Source organism: Ceratina calcarata, unplaced genomic scaffold (assembly GCF_001652005.2).
Source record: "Ceratina calcarata isolate Rehan_Ccalc_2016 unplaced genomic scaffold, ASM165200v1 scaffold569.2, whole genome shotgun sequence".
Taxonomy (NCBI): domain Eukaryota; kingdom Metazoa; phylum Arthropoda; class Insecta; order Hymenoptera; family Apidae; genus Ceratina; species Ceratina calcarata.
This window is the reverse complement of record NW_017176894.1, coordinates 1,095,310-1,113,046: the sequence shown is the minus strand read 5'-3', so window position 1 is coordinate 1,113,046 and position 17,737 is coordinate 1,095,310. Positions and strand designations below refer to the sequence as shown.

Genomic DNA, 17,737 nt, shown 5'->3' with positions numbered 1-17,737 from the left:
GCACATATCATAAGCCAGATCACCTTTTTTTCCTCTCTTGCTGAACGTTCTATTTTGATGAAGTTTTCATAAAGCTTTATCCCTGCATCACAATACGGTGTGTAATAGTATAAATAATCTAATTATACTATTAATTAACAATACACATTATTTCCACCAAAAAGATTCGCAACGTACCGCGAACCTTCCATTTATTATACAGCGACGTTTTATTTTATTTTTACTTTTTTTTTTTTCATAAAAGATACTTCACCAAAATTGCACGTTTCACTCTTCTCACATTTATACATACATATTTATTGTTTATTACAAAGGCATCATATGAATAAGCAATTTAAATTAACAATGTTAAAATAATTCTTTTTTTTTTGCAATAATTTCTTAGAATCAACTGCTGTTTTAAATATTGCAGAAGGTATTAATTAGTTTCATTCTGTTTTTCTTTTTTTTTCTTCTTACTAATCGGGTGCACCGTTGTAACAGTCGAAAGAATAATACCTCGATATAATTGCGGAGCATCTGTTTATATACAATCGTGTGTAAGTGTACAAAATATAAGAGTCGAGAGCCAGCAAAGTTTTTGTTTCCTTCTTCTTCTTCTTTTTTTTCTTCTTTAATAGGAGATACGAAAAATGATCTCTTATATCGTTTATTATTACGCGTGTATCACTCGATGAGACGGAGAGATTTTATTTTTCCTGGGATATACTTTTTTTTACGCCACTTCTTATAACTTATGTCTAAGGCAACAGTGCCGTTTAAAAATTTAAGTCTATGTACAGAACTCTTTTCATTATTCATATGAATTTAGTAGTCGGTATAGAATGTACGATACGCAACTTTTCTGTTTATGATAATCAGTTTATTACAAGCTTATCCATGATTGTATCTTGAACAAAAATAACGCTACATTCTTCCTCACGCTCTTCCGAGTATCTCTTTTAGCTTCCTATTTTTTTGTTTGGTTCTCATTTTCTATGCGGCCAATCGAATTCATTGCGAGACGATGACAAACATCAATTTGATACAAAATTTATAGACATTCCCGGAACACATGTATCGTTCAACACGTTTTACTTTTTACTTTTTTTTTTATTTTGCGCGCGTGTATCTATTTAAATAAATCCATGTGAATAATTAAAGAATGTAACTGTAATAATAGGGTAATGTCGTGTGAGATAGGCAGGTATCAAGCTGGCTTAATTAAGTGTCACAGTCTTCGAGTTTGCCTTTTCTCTTCTTCACGGACATGGATTATCATCGGCGCGCCATGTGTTGTGCTTCCCACTTTTTGTCTATGTCTGTGTATGTGTGTGTACTTATCGTGTGTACATCGATTTGAGTTAATTGCTCGAATGAATTCTAATGAATCTCACGACGTCCTTCTGTGTATGCGCGCGCGCGCGTGTGTGAATGTTGGGTTTGCATCGTGTATGTGATAATTTTTTTTTACAAACGTGTACTTCGCTGCGTGCTCCTCCTCTCTTTTGCTCTCGCTCTTTCTTTCGCATTCATTCTCTTCAAGTATGATCCACGGGGAAACATAATTAATTATGTTCTCCATCGAAGCTAAAAAGAATTATTTTGTCGCGTCACGGATTTAATAGTCGTCCAGATCGAATGTATCAACTTCAACGTCTTCCAGCTGCATACTCTGAAAGTCCACTTTGTACCGCAATATACCTGTAAAATACACATGAGCGTCGCACTATTTTATTAGGACGTCGACGTACGTGCGTTAGACATATCGCTGGTATATGAAAATTTATGTGAACGAGTAAATGAAATTATATCTTAACAATGCAATACGAGTGATGCGATGAGAGAAAAGGAACGCTTTATCAGCAGATTCGTAAAATGTTCGCCTGTAGTCACTTATTATTATCAATCATGCAGAATGTTTGATTCACAGTGTCTTTCAACGTTCGAACAGAATTTCGATATACGCCAAAAATTGATCGACGTGATCCTATGTAAATTAATATTTTAGAAAAACTCCGAAATACAGAACGTTGGATTCAAATAAAATTTCGATATAATATACACAAAAAAGATTGATCGATGTAATTCGACGTAGTACTTTCGAAAGACACTGTTACGTTTTAGTGATCGTACGATGCAATTTGAAAAATTACAATATTCGGAAATAATCGAATGTTATACATGATACATATAACATACAAAGTAACAAATAGCAGGGTGTTAAAAAGAATTGATAATAAGCAGTTCTAGAACGAATTCGAATAACGAAGTACTTGCTCTAGTAATAAAGGACTTAATAGATAATGAAAAGTACACTATGATAATGAAGTCTTTTCAATAAAAAATAAAAGTAAAGTGAACTTAACGATACTTGAACTTGAACAATATCCAAGGCTAATGAGGGGAGATTCTATTTTAGCAAACAGAATGGATTCTTTTGTACAATGTATAACATTCTAAAGTGAAACGATATGTTGAGAGAGAGAGAGAGAGAGAGAGAGAGAGAAAGTGCGGTAACAAGAGGCTTGATAAGATTTCACTGATTTGTTTCTTTCACTAAATTAGTAAAAAGCAATTACTGTACCTTTCCCAATATGCAAGCTAATAGAAACAAACCATCAATTAGTACTTATGCTTGACCAGATAGAATAACTATTTAATGAAGCCTAGCCAATTACTACTTAATTACGTTCACCACCAAACACACTTGGTTTTACATATTTCAATTCGGTAACGAGACAAACGTGCAGCAAGCAATATTAGTGGCTATTCTTTTATATAAGCAGTAACGAGACACATTTGTGTACAAGTATACATACATAATTAAAAAAAAAATTTAACCGATGTACATTTAGTTTCTCCTTTTGTAATAAGAAAATTTAATAACGATATTTAAAATACGTACGGGGCATCTTAGAATACTAAAAAGCATAACATGCAAACGGAACAAGAGTGTGCTATCAGTACTGCAGAATAGAGTACTAAAGAAGAAATAGTAGTTCTGATATTACGTTGAAAATCACATATATATACAGAGGTATACGCATATTACGTAGACGGTAACGCGGATCGCTAACTAATTGTCTTGAACGAATTCATTTCTGTTATTTATAAATCTACTACTAACGCGTGTCGACAATAGTTTACAATACTATTTACACAGCGAATTATTGATGCTTTCGGAAAGATGTACTCTAGAATCATTGAGATCGTATCGTGTATGGGGCAATAGTGTTGTAACTGATTTTACATCTGCAGAATGTGTATCATGAGAAAGTACAAGTATTTTGCTAAGATAAGCGAAACTAAGGTGTCCCAATTTCTACCGGTTTATTTTTCCATAATTTTTAAATAACATACAAAATTGCAGAAAAATACGCCGCCTGCGTCAGTGGCATGGATAGGAATTGGGACCTTTACTTTATGTTCCGTTGAATTGATCGTATATATTGCGCCTACAGTGTTATTTGAACCACTAACAGTATATTGTTCAATTGCTAAAGTGAACGGTATCTAACGACATTTGAAGACAGAATGTTACGCAAATGTACTTCGACTTCGACTCACCCTCTTCAAACACAATTATCCATAATTCATATATATACAAGATTTTCTGAACTCATTTTCTTTTTGTATCATCGAGAAAAAAAGGAGGCAGCAAAGTTTTCAGGCTTTTTATTTGTAAAAAAAAGTAAACATTATACCTCGGAATTCATAACTAAAAAAATATCTATTTCCACATTCAAACTCATCGGAAGAGATATACATATATACTACAGATTTGCACAGAAGTATCGAACTAACTATTCAGTGAGAAATCCAACAGAAGAAACTGCGTATATTCTTTTGGACAAATTTATCGCTCGCATTAATTAAAAATGTAGACTTATTCGTCGACGAAGATTCTCGATAGTAGTATAGTAACAGGTATAAAATCTGACGGCTACTAACACGATTTATACTGATGACGAAAGAATTTAGTGTACAACGATTGCTACTGCAAACTATTTAGATAGGGTTCAAGATCGATCGTGTAATTATATTGTCTCAATTTTTTAAGCGTATCAACTAAAGTTTGATAAATTTGTCCAGTTCTGTAATTAACATGTTCTATTTATAATACACGAAATGTAAACGAATGCACTCAAGACAGAGAAAGAGCTACCTGGTCAATTTTTGAGTATTTCACAGATGAAATTAGTAATCATCGAGGTCAACGTCATCAAGAGGCTCATCAGCCTGCAGTGACTGGAAATCAACTTTGTAGCGGAGGATTCCTATGCATCAAGATACACTCCATAATTAATGATAATGCTTCTTAGTACCACTGTACCACTTGATTTTTCAATTAAAATTAGGCAATACACGTTTGTCAAAGGAAGGAGCTACGTCGAGGAGATGTTCAATGGCCGAGCATACGTTTTTAAGAATATCGAAACTTTAGTTACGTGTACACGCAGACAGTTAAACTTATACCCTTAGCTCTTAACGATTAACCGATTAAAGTGGAATCAGCCGCTTTTCTGTTAGTACAAATACGCTTCGAGAGGACGTATACAAAGTTATTAGTTCATAAGTGACATTACTTTCAGTCGAGTAGAAGTTAGTAGCGAAAAGGACGGACGATAAAAAATGATCTAACTTACCACCGATGCCGCCGAAACCTCTCACGAACTGCGATCCTTCCTGGGATTTGTCCGTAATGATCTCCAAAGTGGCGCCGAAACTCTTGTAATTGTTCGCTAGCCATTCGAGCAAAGGTTGACACTCGACGAGTTCCAATTCTACTCCGCTCTGAACATACGAAACAACCGGGTGTTAATTGCTCGTGGCATGCTAACGATCGTGATGTAATCGTAGACACGAGAGAACAGACCGATAGTCCAATGTATCTCTGTCGACCCCGTAAAAATCGAGAAAATATGCTTTGGACATAGAAAAAATACAATAAATTGTCCCATTCACATTCCTACTCTCGATCACCTGGTCTCGAGTCTTTCATCTGGGCGTTCGATCTATTTTCATATGTATCTGGACGTAACACGTCGACTCACTTCTTTGTCAGTAAAATGGGTTTTGTCTTTTTCTTGTTCGGGCGTTAGATGTAAAACCTTTTCTTCCGCGTTTGTATGGTTCTTTAAAACGTATCGCTGGATATCTAAATTCTCCCAGCAAATGAGGGTCTCCACGCTGCCTAATTCTAACGCTCTTAAAGTATCTTCTACGCCGAAGCAGTACTTGCCCGTATCTTGTGAGATTTCGTCGAAATAACGACCTGAACAAAAAAGATACGTTCCATTACTCAATTCCCGATAGCATCAATCGTCTCATTAAATTCACACCGACCGATTAATTTCTTCTCCTGGATGAACTTTACATTTTGTAGAGATTCAGCAGCTAACTCGATAGCTTGATTAAAACCGTTCTCTCCACCGTACGAAACGTCTACTAGTTTTATAACTTTTGCTTGTAGTCTCTGAAACGGCGAAAATGCGAAATGTTGCATCTACGTAACGGCAGGGTCTCGTGACGTTAATCATATACTTACAGGATCGAACATATCCGACTGACTGAGTTCCGTCTTAAAGTCGGCGCTACCCGCTAAAATTAATCCAGCAATATTTGGCTTATCATTGGTAATGTACAGTTGGGTGGCTACTTCTGCAACTTTTCGAACGTAGTTGTGCCGCTTCTCCATTCGCAATCGAGCAAAACGAAGCGCCGACTGTCCTCCTCTACCTACGTTTAATGAATCGGTACAGTGTTCTCTTCAGCGATCTCATCGAATCTTTCGTCACTTACCATGCTTCTTTGGAAGGTCCACGGTAAACTTGTGTAAAACTTCGCGAGTATTTCCTTGCAGTGTGCCGAATAGTGCCCCATTACCGTCCATCACGATAAAACCAAACTTGTTGTCATCGGCAAGTAACGCTGTAAGCGCTTCCGTATGAAACTGAAGCCAAAGAACAATCGGTTTAAAGTACATCTCGTTCGAGGCGTCTAGTCTATTAAAAAATCAACGATGAATACCTTGTTATCACAAAGATAAAGAGAAGTGTTGATAGGTTTAAAAGGTTCAAAATCGATATTAACTTTCTTCTCCTTTCCCTCCTCTGTTACAATTGTACCACAATATATTACCAGGCCATTCGGAGGCACTAAAACAACGATCCACGTGAACGAGAAGCAATATACAAGTACGATCATCAATGATATATTATAATCACCTTTAGTATATAACTTTAACCTATGTTGTACAGATGTGATTGCACCCAAAACTGATAATCTATTTACACGTGATTTGATGTTGGACGCCGTACCAAACTCGTCTGCCAACATTTTGCTCACTCTCGATATCTGATCCTTGGGAGGGATGATCAAGGAGATCATGCTAGTTCCGTTCCTATAAAACAGAGCGTGCGAGCCGTGAAAATTATACATCGTAAACAACGGTGGACGGTAAAACAATCTGTTCGCGCAAGGTTGTACCAGCGTGGAATAAAATATACATCGCCTGCACGCGGTGGAAAATTCGATGATAGAACGTGGAATGAATACGATGAATCATTCGAAACTCGGGTTTGGAACGGGGGAAACAAGCGATGATCGAGTAAGAATCGGTGTTCGTGACGAGAACGAAAATCCGTTACTCGTCACGAGGCACATGCTTTTTAAAGCATATGTGCGTAAGATGGAAAATCGAACAGCTGATAAGAAAAGGCGCGGTAACGTTATTTCCAATCGACTCACCCCCTAGCCATCTCGAGACTTTTTATGAGTTTCTTGATCTTCCAGATCTCGACATTGCGGTCGGCGGAAGTCTCCTCGTTGGACATTGCTGCGCGTTGTGTCGCGTGGTCGCGGCTCTCACACGGTGTTCCCTAACGAATTATGTATATATCGTTTTAATCACCGACGGGAGTGAGCCTCGAGAGGTGGTCCACGTCGACGCGAAAGCCGGATCGACGAAATTTCTTTCTGAAAACGCGCGATCAATCCGTTTATCGACGTATCTGCCCGAATCCAGTTTATACCGGATTATGTCAGAAGGAACGTGTTCGACAAAGAATTTACTGTTCTGTTTTCTAGCGAAACGGGTGCCTATCGTTCGTGTCCGCACTTTTTCTCACTCACATCGGTATCACCGTGGTCGACGTTTGCCACAAGCGTTACGTTTCGACGTATTAACGGCGATACTTGTGACGGAACGGGTACCACGCGAAAGTGAACCTCGGTATGCACACGTCGGCCATGCGATGGCACAGCGAAACGTCAGTGCTTCGGTGTGGACGTACTGTACGGCACAAAATGGGAAGCAAAAAGACTGAAGGGTTCGTGCGCGAACAGCGCCTCGAGGCCGCTTGTCGTATTCCGAAAGTACAGCCGCGTTCCCAATCGTTCTAATGCTTCGTTCATTCGTCTAATGAACAGATGAAAGTTCGATTAAAACGGTGCCCTATAATCTTCCGATGCCTCATTACCAGCTATACATATTACTGTCTTATTAATTTCAAAGTATTTTCTCCAATTAAAATTATAAGAACGTATGATTCGAATAGAATCAATCGGATTAATAGAATAAGTTACATCGCTCAGAATTGCTCAGAATGTTCCTCGCCGTGGATATTTAGTTTTAATTTCAGTCGTGAGTCCTTAAAATCGCTTTCGCTAGAATTTCAGATATATATTGGCATTTTACGCAGTAATATAACAGAGTTTTAGGAGTCGCACGCTTTATCCTATCATTCCTACAACCATATCCACCTGTGCCCATATCCTATCGTTTTCCGACTTTATTCATTCTTTCATTCAGTAATCGACGACTTCATTAATCACTGACACGTCACATTCATCGAATTATTCTCGTGAATAATTATGATGTCGATTAACAATTTCTTCTTCGAGTCGCTTGACATTGATGCCATGGAAAAGAAACGGAATACTTAAAAATTTCATGATTATCGATGATTCACGAATGCTCCGGTATAAACATACTCAAACATACTCTCCCTGTTCTTGCTAGCCACCGAATTTCGTTTTTGACAGTACGTGCTCTTAAACGCTCTTCGAAAGTGTAATATCGTGATTCTTGATCCAAACTAGTACTCCGACACCCCTGAAAATGGGAGTGCGAATTTATAGAAAGTGTATAGAGTACATAAAGTCAACCGGGATTTGCATTGTGATGGTTGGGTTAGTTGTATTCACTAGCATCGTCTCGAATATTCATTGAACGATATCAATGATTCATATTTTTCATTCAGTGGCTGTTGGTTTTTATATCAATTGAGGGAGGTCTCCAAAATTTTACAGTACTCTGTGCCTACTAATATTCTTAATATTGAGCAAACACAAACTCAATACATTTATGTCGACGATCCTAGATTCAAAGGTATTAGCAACGAACCTCTGCTGGTTCACAACTGATAAAATTAACTTTGACATATTTTTAGATATACTTCTATACAAAAATATTGGAAGCCTGCAATCGTCTGTGCCAGTCGAGTCCTTTTCGTTTAACAATACTATACTGAAATGGTGGAAATCATTGAATCGCAGTATAGCTTACAAATTACTGACCATGGCACAAATTGGAGATAGGACAGAAAAATTGAGGGCTCTCTACACTCTGAATTCTTTGAAACATTTAAAAGGTAGTCTCTACTTTTTTTCACTCTCCACATTAAGACTTGTGGCATTAAAAAATTATAGATTGGCATTATCGGCACATCGCACAAATGTTGGACGCGAAAACTGCAGTGATTCTTGCGAGGATGCCAAGAGTTGATACAAGATTCTTCTTGAAGCCACCGTATTATTATATCCATCACAAATTGCACGTGTGTATAATGGCTTATTACATTAAATTAATAATTCTTTAAACTGTTTAACGAAGTACCTTCTTCAGGACGTGATAGAAAAAGTACATCAATTGCTTCTGTATTTAAACGCCTCTTGTGAAAATACTCATCCGTGTCTTACACAGTTTCTTAACAAGAAATTTAAAGATACACCCTCGGTAAGTATATACCGCCGTATATTTCCATGATCGGGCATATTATATTCCGTGCGCATTTCAATTATGAACAAGGTATGAAACAAACAGGATAGTCTGATACTTGATCACGATTTAACAAACTTAGGGCTGGCTGTAGCACCAGCCACAGTATGGGACCCAGACTTGTTACTGAATTGCATTCAAGCGTTATGCCATCACTCTTGCTCAGAACAGTACAGCAAAGGTAAGTCTTTTCGACTAATGACTTTAAATGCTCCTACTTAATTCCGTATTTTTATTTTCAGATATCGTCATTGCTGGGGGTTTACCTTTGCTGATGCTGATTAAAAGAATGTTTAACGACAACATTAACGTGTGTATATTACTCGCAAAGACCATCTCGAATATTTCGCTTCATTCCGAGCACTTGGACGACATTTTCCAGTCAGGTAGATTTTCTACATTTAAAATGTTAAATGTATCATGAACGAATATAAATTTTGATTCGAAGGATGGATTGGTACGTTGGTGGAGTGGTCTCAAAGCAAGGATATAAGATTATCGGCACCGGCCAGTCGTGCACTGGCAAATTTAGATATCGACGAAAACGAAAATGTTAAATATCCAAGACGTATCTATCTTCTACATCCCTTGCATAAGACTAGGGGGAAAATCAAATTGGACGTTGTTTTCCTCCATGGTTTACTCGGCGGTGTCTTTATAACGTGGAGGCAACGAGATCAAGATGAGCCTGATGTCGGGATCGTAGGTTTGTTAGTATATGTATAATCCCGTCTGACAAGCATGAGGTTGTTAATTACTTTCATGTTCTACTAACAACTAATACGGAGTGGCTGACATTGCTAACGTTTATTATAGATCCCTTGGTTGTACAAGACGGAATCAATTTCTCGAGTCTGATAGACGATCAGTCTCAAGATTTTTTGAAAGACTTGACTTGCGATTTGAGAAAGCGCGAGTGGGACAGGGTAGGACAGGACTTTGAAGTGATCCTGGACGATTGCCCGCAGAACACTAACTCGAGAGCGCGTGGCCCATTCTTTTGCAGCGGGTACAATTTTAATATATAATTTATTCGAAACATTTGTTGTGCACGTTCAGGAGATTCGAATTCTAGCGACGACGCGTGCATGCAGAAGATTTACTACGACAAGAGGTACAAGACTCTGTGCTGGCCGAGGGATTGGTTACCGGAAGATATTCCGTCGCTTCGAGTTATCGGAGTTAATTACGATACGAATCTATCGATGTGGACACCGTCGTGTCCAATAGAAGGCGCGAGGTGAGTATTTAAATACGGTCCATCTTCGTGAAAACGTTCGTCTTATTTGTATCTCGTGTCAGAGTCACCATGTATGAGAGGAGCAAAGAATACGTAAAGAAGTTACTGACTGCCGGCGTCGGGCAACGACCAACGATTTGGGTGTGCCACTCGATGGGTGGTTTACTGGTGAAGAAGATGCTTGTTAACGGTGAGTTATTATTATTATCAAAAACGTAGCAGGTCGTCATGAGAATTTGTTCATTACAGAATGGAAGAACGGTGACAAAAACGATATATGCAAAAATACGCGTGGTATCGTATTCTACAGCACTCCGCACAAAGGATCTCACGTGGCAGCGTTGAAGCAAGCAACGCAAATGGTAGTATGGCCATCGATCGAAGTTCAAGAACTTCGGGAAGGTATATAAAAATTACACGAATTAATTAGTTTCGTTCCATGATCAACATTATTTATTTTTAGGGTCGCCACAGTTATTGGAACTGCATAACGAGTTCCTAACCATGTTGAAAGAGTATCCCATAGATATAGTCAGCTTCAGCGAAACGAAATCTACACACGTAACGCCGTTGAAAGTCCCGTTTCAATTCGTCACCTCGAACTCGGCAGGTACGAAACCTCGTTTTATACTCGTCGATCTTTTAATAAAACGAAATTCTGATATTTCCGTTTAGATCCTGGAGTAGGCGAATTCTACGAGATTGCACAAGATCACCTTACTATATGCAAACCGGCTACCAGGTGAGGATCTCTTTTTAAGATTCTTGTATCTGTTAAGGTAAAGAGGTATTTAAGGATTACTTTTATTTTATAGGCATTCCTTTTTGTATCAAAAACTGCTGAACATGCTGAAGCGTCACGTGCAGACGCACGAGAAGACCACCGTTTCATCAGTCATGGAGCTGTTCTCGTTGCCAAGCAAGTTATTTTAATTTTGTACATAAGTATTTCTATATTTCTATGTGTTACGATGAACGAATAAAATTCTGTATGCATATACATATTTATACTCTTGTTACAAGTTCGTGTTACATGAACGGCTACCCACACGATTCCCGGACCTACTTATTATGCATTGCATGATCGTACATGCATATTTATGCCGATAAGTCGGGAATTGTTGTGGGTAGCTGAACAGTGAACATTTTTATTTTACGTGAACCGACAATTAGGCTGCGAGAGAAGAAAGCATAATCGTAACGTTTCTCGTTTTTCTCTTAATTACAAAAATATCTTTTCTAAGTATTACACCGATTTATTTCCCTGACTAGAATAAATAGAATTTCATGCTGGAATCGATAGAATAATAAGAATACGATTACAGATTCAGGAATCAAGTATAAGATGCTCGATGCGCGTAAGATCAACTTACAATTAGTCTTAAATTGGAACGGTGTAACGATCAGATATAGTAACGACCGTCAAAGGCACTGAATAGATCGAAGGGCAGAATTAAGAAAGAATTTTATTTTATTATCGTCGGCTTTAGAAATTCGTGTCGTAATTGGGACAAAAAAAATTCGTGTCGTGATCGGGACGGCAGGACAAGTTCGTCGTACTGTCGTAGCCACCGTATTTGCTACTCGCGTGGGACTCGTTACAGTAGTAACCGTTCCATTCCGATCTCCAACTGTCGTACATATTGTACTTCTTGTTGTCCTGAAACGGTTTCTCGACGAATATTTTATTCGAAGTCGATTCGAAAGACTTGTCGTTCCACGATACGTCCGGATCGGTCCAAATCGTGTGCACCGGCTTCGAATAATCGCTGGGTCTGTGAGTGTTTTTCGCTATTTCTTCTTCGTAAATCGTGGATATGGACGGTTTCAATTTCGATCTGTTGTGCCGATTGATTAACTGAAAATCAGGTAAACGTAGATACTTTTCTTGACATCAGATCCTCCGATACTTACAACTGAAACACCGAATATGATGATGAAGACTAATCCGCCGACGCCGATCACGATCACGGCGATTGCCCATTGCGGGATCAGTCTGTCTTCTTTCTCAATGAAATGCGGTGTCACAGCTTTGGGTATCACTGTAAATAAATTCAAGTTGACTCGAGGATAATCGTTTTATAATAATGCGACGTACCTATGAAGTCCGTGTATTTCGGGTCGATCGTGAACGACCCGAGTCTTATCGTACTCTTCGTTCTCGTCTCGTTCCATCTGTTCGCGTTGAACGTCCGCAACGAATCGTGGAAGATTACTTTCAACTCTTGCGTGTTCACTTTCTGCTCCAGCTCGGCTAGCTCGATGAAGTAATCTACCAAAATGCTACCCTCGCTGAAACCAGCAAATTGATCAACCAAATAGAACGTATTTGAAATCGAACAACTTTATACAAATCGTGTTACTACCTGAACGAATCGATCCTTATCTTCTTGTACCACTTTGCCAGAACCGCGGATTTAGCGAAAATGAAGTTCATCTATGTGCAACAAAATTCTTTTTATCTATCGATACTCTCGTTCATGTTCAGCGCAGTCATTTGTACATTACCTCTTGTTCAATTTCACGTGCGAGCTTCTGCCATTCTTGCGTGTTTCGATCGAGCAGCTCCGGTACCCAACTCGCGTTCCCGATTATCTTTATCGTCCCAGCTACCTCGCATTCGCGCTCGCAGATCCCAGGAGTAGTCGGCCTGGGCGTTGTCGTCGTCGTCGACGTGGTCGAAGTGCTCGACGTCGTTTCAGTGATCGGGATCAACGAGGCCGACGAAATAGTTGCTGTTCGGGCAGCTTCCAGCAGCTTCTCTATAGAGATCGGCGTGGTCGACGGAGTTGGCCATCCGGTGAATTCCGTGGTAGCTCTGGATTAAATATCGATTAACGCATTTTATGTTTCACGATCAATTTACGATTTCTAGGATTTCGTTTACCTCGTCGGCCATCCCTTTTGTATTTTCAGGGTGACAGCCCCGGGACCTTCGCCACGGGGAGTGGGCGGTGTGCTGATCTTCTGAATAGGTTTCCGTCCTCCGGGTCTGCTCGGGAACACGATCTTCAACCCAGGTTTGCTCGTCGTGGACGACGCGCTCTCCGTGGAATCCATCAGTTTCGTGGTCGGATCGTCAGACTCGGTCGAGTTCGAAGTGAGATTCTTGCTCTTCTGTTCGTAATCTTGCGGCAGTAAGGAAGAGATATCGAACTTGGATTTCGCGAATAAATCCTGAATCGATTTCTCAGCCGGTGATTTCTCCTCTATACTTTTTGTCGTCGTCGTGGTAGTACTCGTAGTCTGCTGGCTGGAGTTCTTTTCTTTGTTTTTATTATAATCCGGCGGTAACAACGACGATATGTCGACTTTGGATTTGGCCAGAATGTCGCTTAACAGAGAGCTCTCTGTAACGGTATCCTCTTTCTTTAATTTATATCCGGGTGGCAAGAGAGCGCTAATATCTTGAGCGATCACGTTCGTTTTCGGTTTCTTCGTCGTGGTGGTCGACGTGATTTGAATCGTAGTCGCCTCGGTCGTCGTGGAAGTCGTGCTCTTCGTCGGCCATCTGAAACAAGTCGTTCACAACTCTTACGTAAAATCGTTGAACAAACGATTATTCGACAATGGTCGTTTAAATACAAACCTGAATCCAGTTTTGGGAACTGACTGTGTCGAGCTCCTCGCTAAGAAATCTCGAGGCAGGAGCCCTTCGAGACTATCCAGCGTGGTCTCGAACTTAGGTTTCGGCGTTGCGCTATCGGTCCTTTTGTCGTTGTACCGTCGCGGTACAAACTTCCCGATCACTGGTGTTTTAGCGGTGGTCGTATACTTCCTTCTGCTGTTCCTGTCTCTTTCGTTAAGAACGTCCAGCTGAAGAGTGTTCCCGGAAGTTTGGAATCCTCCAGTGAGGAAACCGCTCGACAACTCGGACTGCACCCTGTCCAATTTGTCGATGATGCTCTCCGTGGACTCGGGAGGCAGTGAAGTCTTCTTGTCGATCGGCTCGACGCGATCGATTACAGGGAACGGTAGGAATCTGGCGCCGGATATGCTGCGGCTGGTTTGAACCGAAGCCAGCAATCTGGACGTGTCCTCCGTCGTTACGAGGGGTTGCTCCGTGGTGCTCGAGGACGGTGGCGCGGCGACCTGTTCCGTGCTCGTCGGGGAGGACGTCGTGGGCACGGAAATCGTTCCATTCACGACGCTCTTCGTCGTCACCACGGAGACCACGGCTTCTCCTATTAAGATCGAGGAGTTTGTCTCCGGGCCGAGGAAAGCGAACGTTTTATCGCTGCCCTCCATGGAAGAACCCTCCTCGTTGTTCGTCGTCGAAATCGGTGTGTCCAGATCCTTCTCGTCGAACAGATCCGAAGACGAATCGTTCGAGTTCGCCACGAGGCGAGACTCCGCGTTCCCTTCGTCCTTTTCATCCGGAACGTTGTGTTCGTCCCTCGAACGAGCTTCTTCCTCTTCCTCCTTTTCTCTGGTCTCTTTCTCTTCTTCCTCTCCGTCGGGATAGTCGAGGGCGTCGGCGTTTGCTGTAAGCGTTTCAAGAATCTCGTTTCTTCGCTGATAATTAACGCGGAAGGAACGCGTCCACGTCCGTACTCTCTCGCTTTCCACCGACCGGGTGACGAAACGCGTTGCGCAACGCGAACACGTTTACGATCATAATTATTTGATACTGTCGTTCGTTACCTCACCACAAAAAAGAACCACGGCTCTGCCCGCACCTTTGCGATAGGAAGTGGAACCAATCGATTTTGCATGCCACTCCAATTTCTAATGCTCCTGGCAATAAGGAAGCTGATCGACTCAGTTTTTCACTAGTCGTTTTATTGATAATCTCGTAAATGGTTGTCGTTACGACTTTCTTTCATTTAGTAACGCATGTAATATGTTTTCATTCAGTGATCTGACCATGCACTCATTTCAATTGCCAAAACACGAGGATATACTCATTTATATTTAATGAATTGAATCGTCTAACGAATTGGTGCATAATATATATTTAATAAAATTAAATCGATTATATCAGAAACTGTGACGAGACGATGGTGAAGTAACAAACGAAATTTCTATTTAAATCGCACTTCCTAAACTGCTGTCACAAACGATAACGTGTGTCGATACTTTTACTCACCTACGGCCTCGTATCGCGAGCGATTATGATTATCATAATCGTCATAGTAATAGTAGGCGTCGTATTGGCTCGTTGAGGGATCCTCCACGTAGTCCTCTTCCCTGGACGCATCCTCTGTCGAAGCGGACGACGATTTTTCACGCTGCTTAGAGAACTTGTCATCCGATACCTCGTGCTCCTCTTCGACCTCGTATTCGTCTTCGTAAACTCCCTCTTCTTCCGCTTCCTCTTCGTCATCTTTACTGTCCCTTTTTAAACTTTCCATCACATTGTTCTCGTCTGGGGAATGCGTTTCCGAGGGACTGTCGACGGCTGCAGCATTCTTCTCCTGCTGTTCGTACACCGAATTCGCCGGCGACTTGTCCCAAGGCTCGGCCGATCCTTTCATAAAATCAGTTGGAAGGAAACATGAATGACTGATGATACGTACTCGAATCGTTACTTGTAATAATTGAAGGAACGAGAGGATCACGAATAAAATACTCTTGACAACTCTAGAGCGAAAGAAAAAGGTGAAAGGGAAGCATCGAAGCACCGAAAATGGAAGACGATCAGAGTTTTTGCGCTCCAGACCGAATTGACTCGGCCGCCGTGGGAAACTGTCTCGTGAGGCTTCCGAACACGCTTTCCAGCATTGTTCCACCGCGTTTTGTAACGTTTTCTTTACCCATCGCGAAAAATTCAGGCGTAAACCGTACACTTTCTCGTCCAATTAGGTAATCATTCAAATTTCCACCGCACCGTGTTCGGCTTAATGTGAGGCGTGCTGCTTCAGCCAGTTGATACAACTTGTAGAATCGGTCTAACGCGTTTAAGAATGTCTATCATTCAATTTATACAATATTCCTTTGAGATGTCGTTTGGCATGTTTTAAACCGATATCGCAGAAATTTTATTTAATTGTTAATTTCGAACGTATTTAAGGATCGTCGCGAACCGCGTTACGACCGCATAAACTGGTTCTAAGCTTCGTTTAACGATAACGTTGTCCAAGGGTTATCGAGGGTAATATTATACTTATCGCGTAGAACCGGAGAATTGTATTCCGGACCGCAGCGGTATCGTGGAAAATGGTTATATCAGCGGTAGGCGAGAGGTGTCGTAACTGGAATAGTTCCGTGGGTGTGCCCGCGATCGAATCGGCGAGACAAGCCTTCGAAATCCGACCACGAATACTGTTTGCTCGCAAATTAATTCACCACCATTACTTTTCATATCGGTACTTTTTCCATAACCAAATCTTTGTGCAAAACTCTTCTGACATCGGTTTCAACCAATCAGATTTCCTTTTCATTCTTCAACATCGTACTTTTATGTAAAATCCTTGCTGTAAAATACGAGTTCCTAAAACCACACCATCATTTGCTTGGAAGGTAAAATGCTGGAAGCGTGGAGCGAGTTAAATTGTGAATAGTGTTACGAGATTAGTGAGGCGAGCGATTTAGCTTCCTTTTCTCAGTCGAGTCGTCGACCTTGAAAAAGAAACTACTTTAGAGAAAGTTCGTGTCAATATGCATAGCGTGGCGCATTTTCTTTCGCCTTCCTCTCTGCATCGATCATCGAAATCGCCTATGTTTTCTCTTCGAGTAGCAATCATTTCTCTGCTCAGTTCTCTATCCGAATCCTTATTCGATGTTCGAACTCGAGTGCGAAATCAATTATTAATTATAACGGTAGATTCGCTCATGGAAGTCATATGCATCGCGACCGAGAGTTTATCATCAATGCTGTTTAAATTCGCTGATTGTTAATTAGGACGATAGATTCGTTTATGGAAATCGAGTTTCTCTAGACTGGGTTCGTTTTCACTAGGATTCTTGACCAGAAAATGTTACGTGCGCCAACATTTTTACTACGTTTTTATTAGCTCGCTTTCTTGTCTGCCTGTTCGGTACAAATTTTGCAATTGATTTTAAACTATTCCCGATAAGCTAGAGACTTGAAACTTTAAGGATGTATTGGCTATACAGTCAATCCGAAAAGTTTATGTACCTTAGAAATACGCATTTCCTATAATTAAAAAGAAATCAGACATCGGAAGAATAATGCTAATAATAAATAGCTACGTGCTAAAAAGTATAGAAGGAAATATCCAATTAAGTATTGACGCTGATAAAAATTTTTTTTTTCAAAATTTCGGAAAATGCTCCAAATAAAAGTTGTTTACCTTCTAATTTCGATATTTAATGAGTTACGTATGATTATTTGGCATTTTATTGATGTTGACAAAATCCGACCATCCCAGCGTCGAAACGGCAAACTTTTGGCAAAAAATTTCATTTTTCCTTAATTACTCCTAAACCGTTGAATTTACGGGAAAATTGTATAGGACCTTTCTTGTAGAGGACGACGAGATCTACAATTT

The 17,737-nt window shown here is 40.3% G+C and overlaps 3 protein-coding genes across 8 annotated transcripts in view; 1 reads left to right on the top strand and 2 right to left on the bottom strand.

Moving 5' to 3' along the window:
• Positions 1-421: 421 nt before the first annotated feature.
• Positions 422-7,297, bottom strand: eRF1 (eukaryotic release factor 1). 4 transcript variants are annotated; one of them, XM_026817369.1, is made up of 11 exons: positions 6,733-7,297; positions 6,210-6,385; positions 6,013-6,140; positions 5,785-5,935; positions 5,531-5,721; positions 5,329-5,458; positions 5,037-5,257; positions 4,629-4,776; positions 4,148-4,259; positions 2,567-2,583; positions 1,597-1,683 (listed from the first exon to the last, which is right to left on the bottom strand). In XM_026817369.1, the coding sequence occupies exons 1-9, from the start codon at positions 6,816-6,818 to the stop codon at positions 4,180-4,182; spliced, it is 1,311 nt and encodes a 436-aa protein (XP_026673170.1). In that variant the 5' UTR covers positions 6,819-7,297; the 3' UTR covers positions 1,597-1,683; positions 2,567-2,583; positions 4,148-4,179. The 4 variants fall into 4 exon arrangements, with proteins under 4 accessions (XP_026673169.1, XP_026673170.1, XP_026673168.1 ...); XM_026817367.1 differs by having other exon boundaries at positions 6,013-6,385; positions 6,733-6,960; positions 7,117-7,297; XM_026817368.1 differs by lacking the exons at positions 2,567-2,583; positions 4,148-4,259 and having other exon boundaries at positions 422-1,683.
• Positions 7,298-7,475: 178 nt separating this feature from the next.
• On the top strand, positions 7,476-11,272 carry LOC108629464 (protein SERAC1). Of its 3 annotated transcripts, XM_018032142.2 has the most exons (16): positions 7,479-7,627; positions 8,006-8,175; positions 8,247-8,374; positions 8,436-8,636; positions 8,695-8,822; positions 8,891-9,001; positions 9,089-9,224; positions 9,286-9,429; positions 9,492-9,749; positions 9,860-10,052; positions 10,119-10,283; positions 10,346-10,473; positions 10,533-10,685; positions 10,747-10,893; positions 10,959-11,025; positions 11,099-11,272. In XM_018032142.2, the coding sequence occupies exons 2-16, from the start codon at positions 8,105-8,107 to the stop codon at positions 11,214-11,216; spliced, it is 2,148 nt and encodes a 715-aa protein (XP_017887631.1). In that variant the 5' UTR covers positions 7,479-7,627; positions 8,006-8,104; the 3' UTR covers positions 11,217-11,272. The 3 variants fall into 3 exon arrangements, with proteins under 3 accessions (XP_017887632.1, XP_026673164.1, XP_017887631.1); XM_026817363.1 differs by lacking the exon at positions 8,006-8,175 and having other exon boundaries at positions 7,478-7,965; XM_018032143.2 differs by lacking the exon at positions 9,860-10,052 and having other exon boundaries at positions 7,476-8,175; positions 10,103-10,283.
• A 27-nt stretch (positions 11,273-11,299) lies between these two features.
• Positions 11,300-17,737, bottom strand: part of LOC108629463 (nuclear pore complex protein DDB_G0274915) — an 11,423-nt gene continuing 4,985 nt past the window's right edge. Inside the window, exons 2-9 of the mRNA XM_018032141.2 lie at positions 15,373-15,753; positions 13,873-14,767; positions 13,171-13,794; positions 12,792-13,101; positions 12,650-12,720; positions 12,382-12,575; positions 12,198-12,325; positions 11,300-12,141 (exon numbers count right to left, since the gene is read on the bottom strand). Coding sequence (XP_017887630.1) covers positions 11,770-12,141; positions 12,198-12,325; positions 12,382-12,575; positions 12,650-12,720; positions 12,792-13,101; positions 13,171-13,794; positions 13,873-14,767; positions 15,373-15,753 — 2,975 coding nt within the window. The 3' untranslated portion in view covers positions 11,300-11,769. The remainder of the gene's footprint in view (positions 12,142-12,197; positions 12,326-12,381; positions 12,576-12,649; positions 12,721-12,791; positions 13,102-13,170; positions 13,795-13,872; positions 14,768-15,372; positions 15,754-17,737) is intronic.

Bases quoted from the DNA above. Each gene is read 5' to 3' on its own strand.
- eRF1 (XM_026817367.1), bottom strand. From the start codon at position 6,818: ATGTCCAACGAGGAGACTTCCGCCGACCGCAATGTCGAGATCTGGAAG. The intron at 5,722-5,784 runs GTAAGTGACGAA...CATTAAACGTAG, and splicing joins GGACCTTCCAAAGAAGCATG to GTAGAGGAGGACAGTCGGCG. The intron at 4,260-4,628 runs GTAAGTTAGATC...CTTGATGCATAG, and splicing joins AGGTTTCGGCGGCATCGGTG to GAATCCTCCGCTACAAAGTT.
- LOC108629464 (XM_018032142.2), top strand. From the start codon at position 8,105: ATGGGAGTGCGAATTTATAGAAAGTGTATAGAGTACATAAAGTCAACC. The intron at 8,176-8,246 runs GTTAGTTGTATT...TTTTTCATTCAG, and splicing joins ATTTGCATTGTGATGGTTGG to TGGCTGTTGGTTTTTATATC. The intron at 8,823-8,890 runs GTGTGTATAATG...TACCTTCTTCAG, and splicing joins ATATCCATCACAAATTGCAC to GACGTGATAGAAAAAGTACA.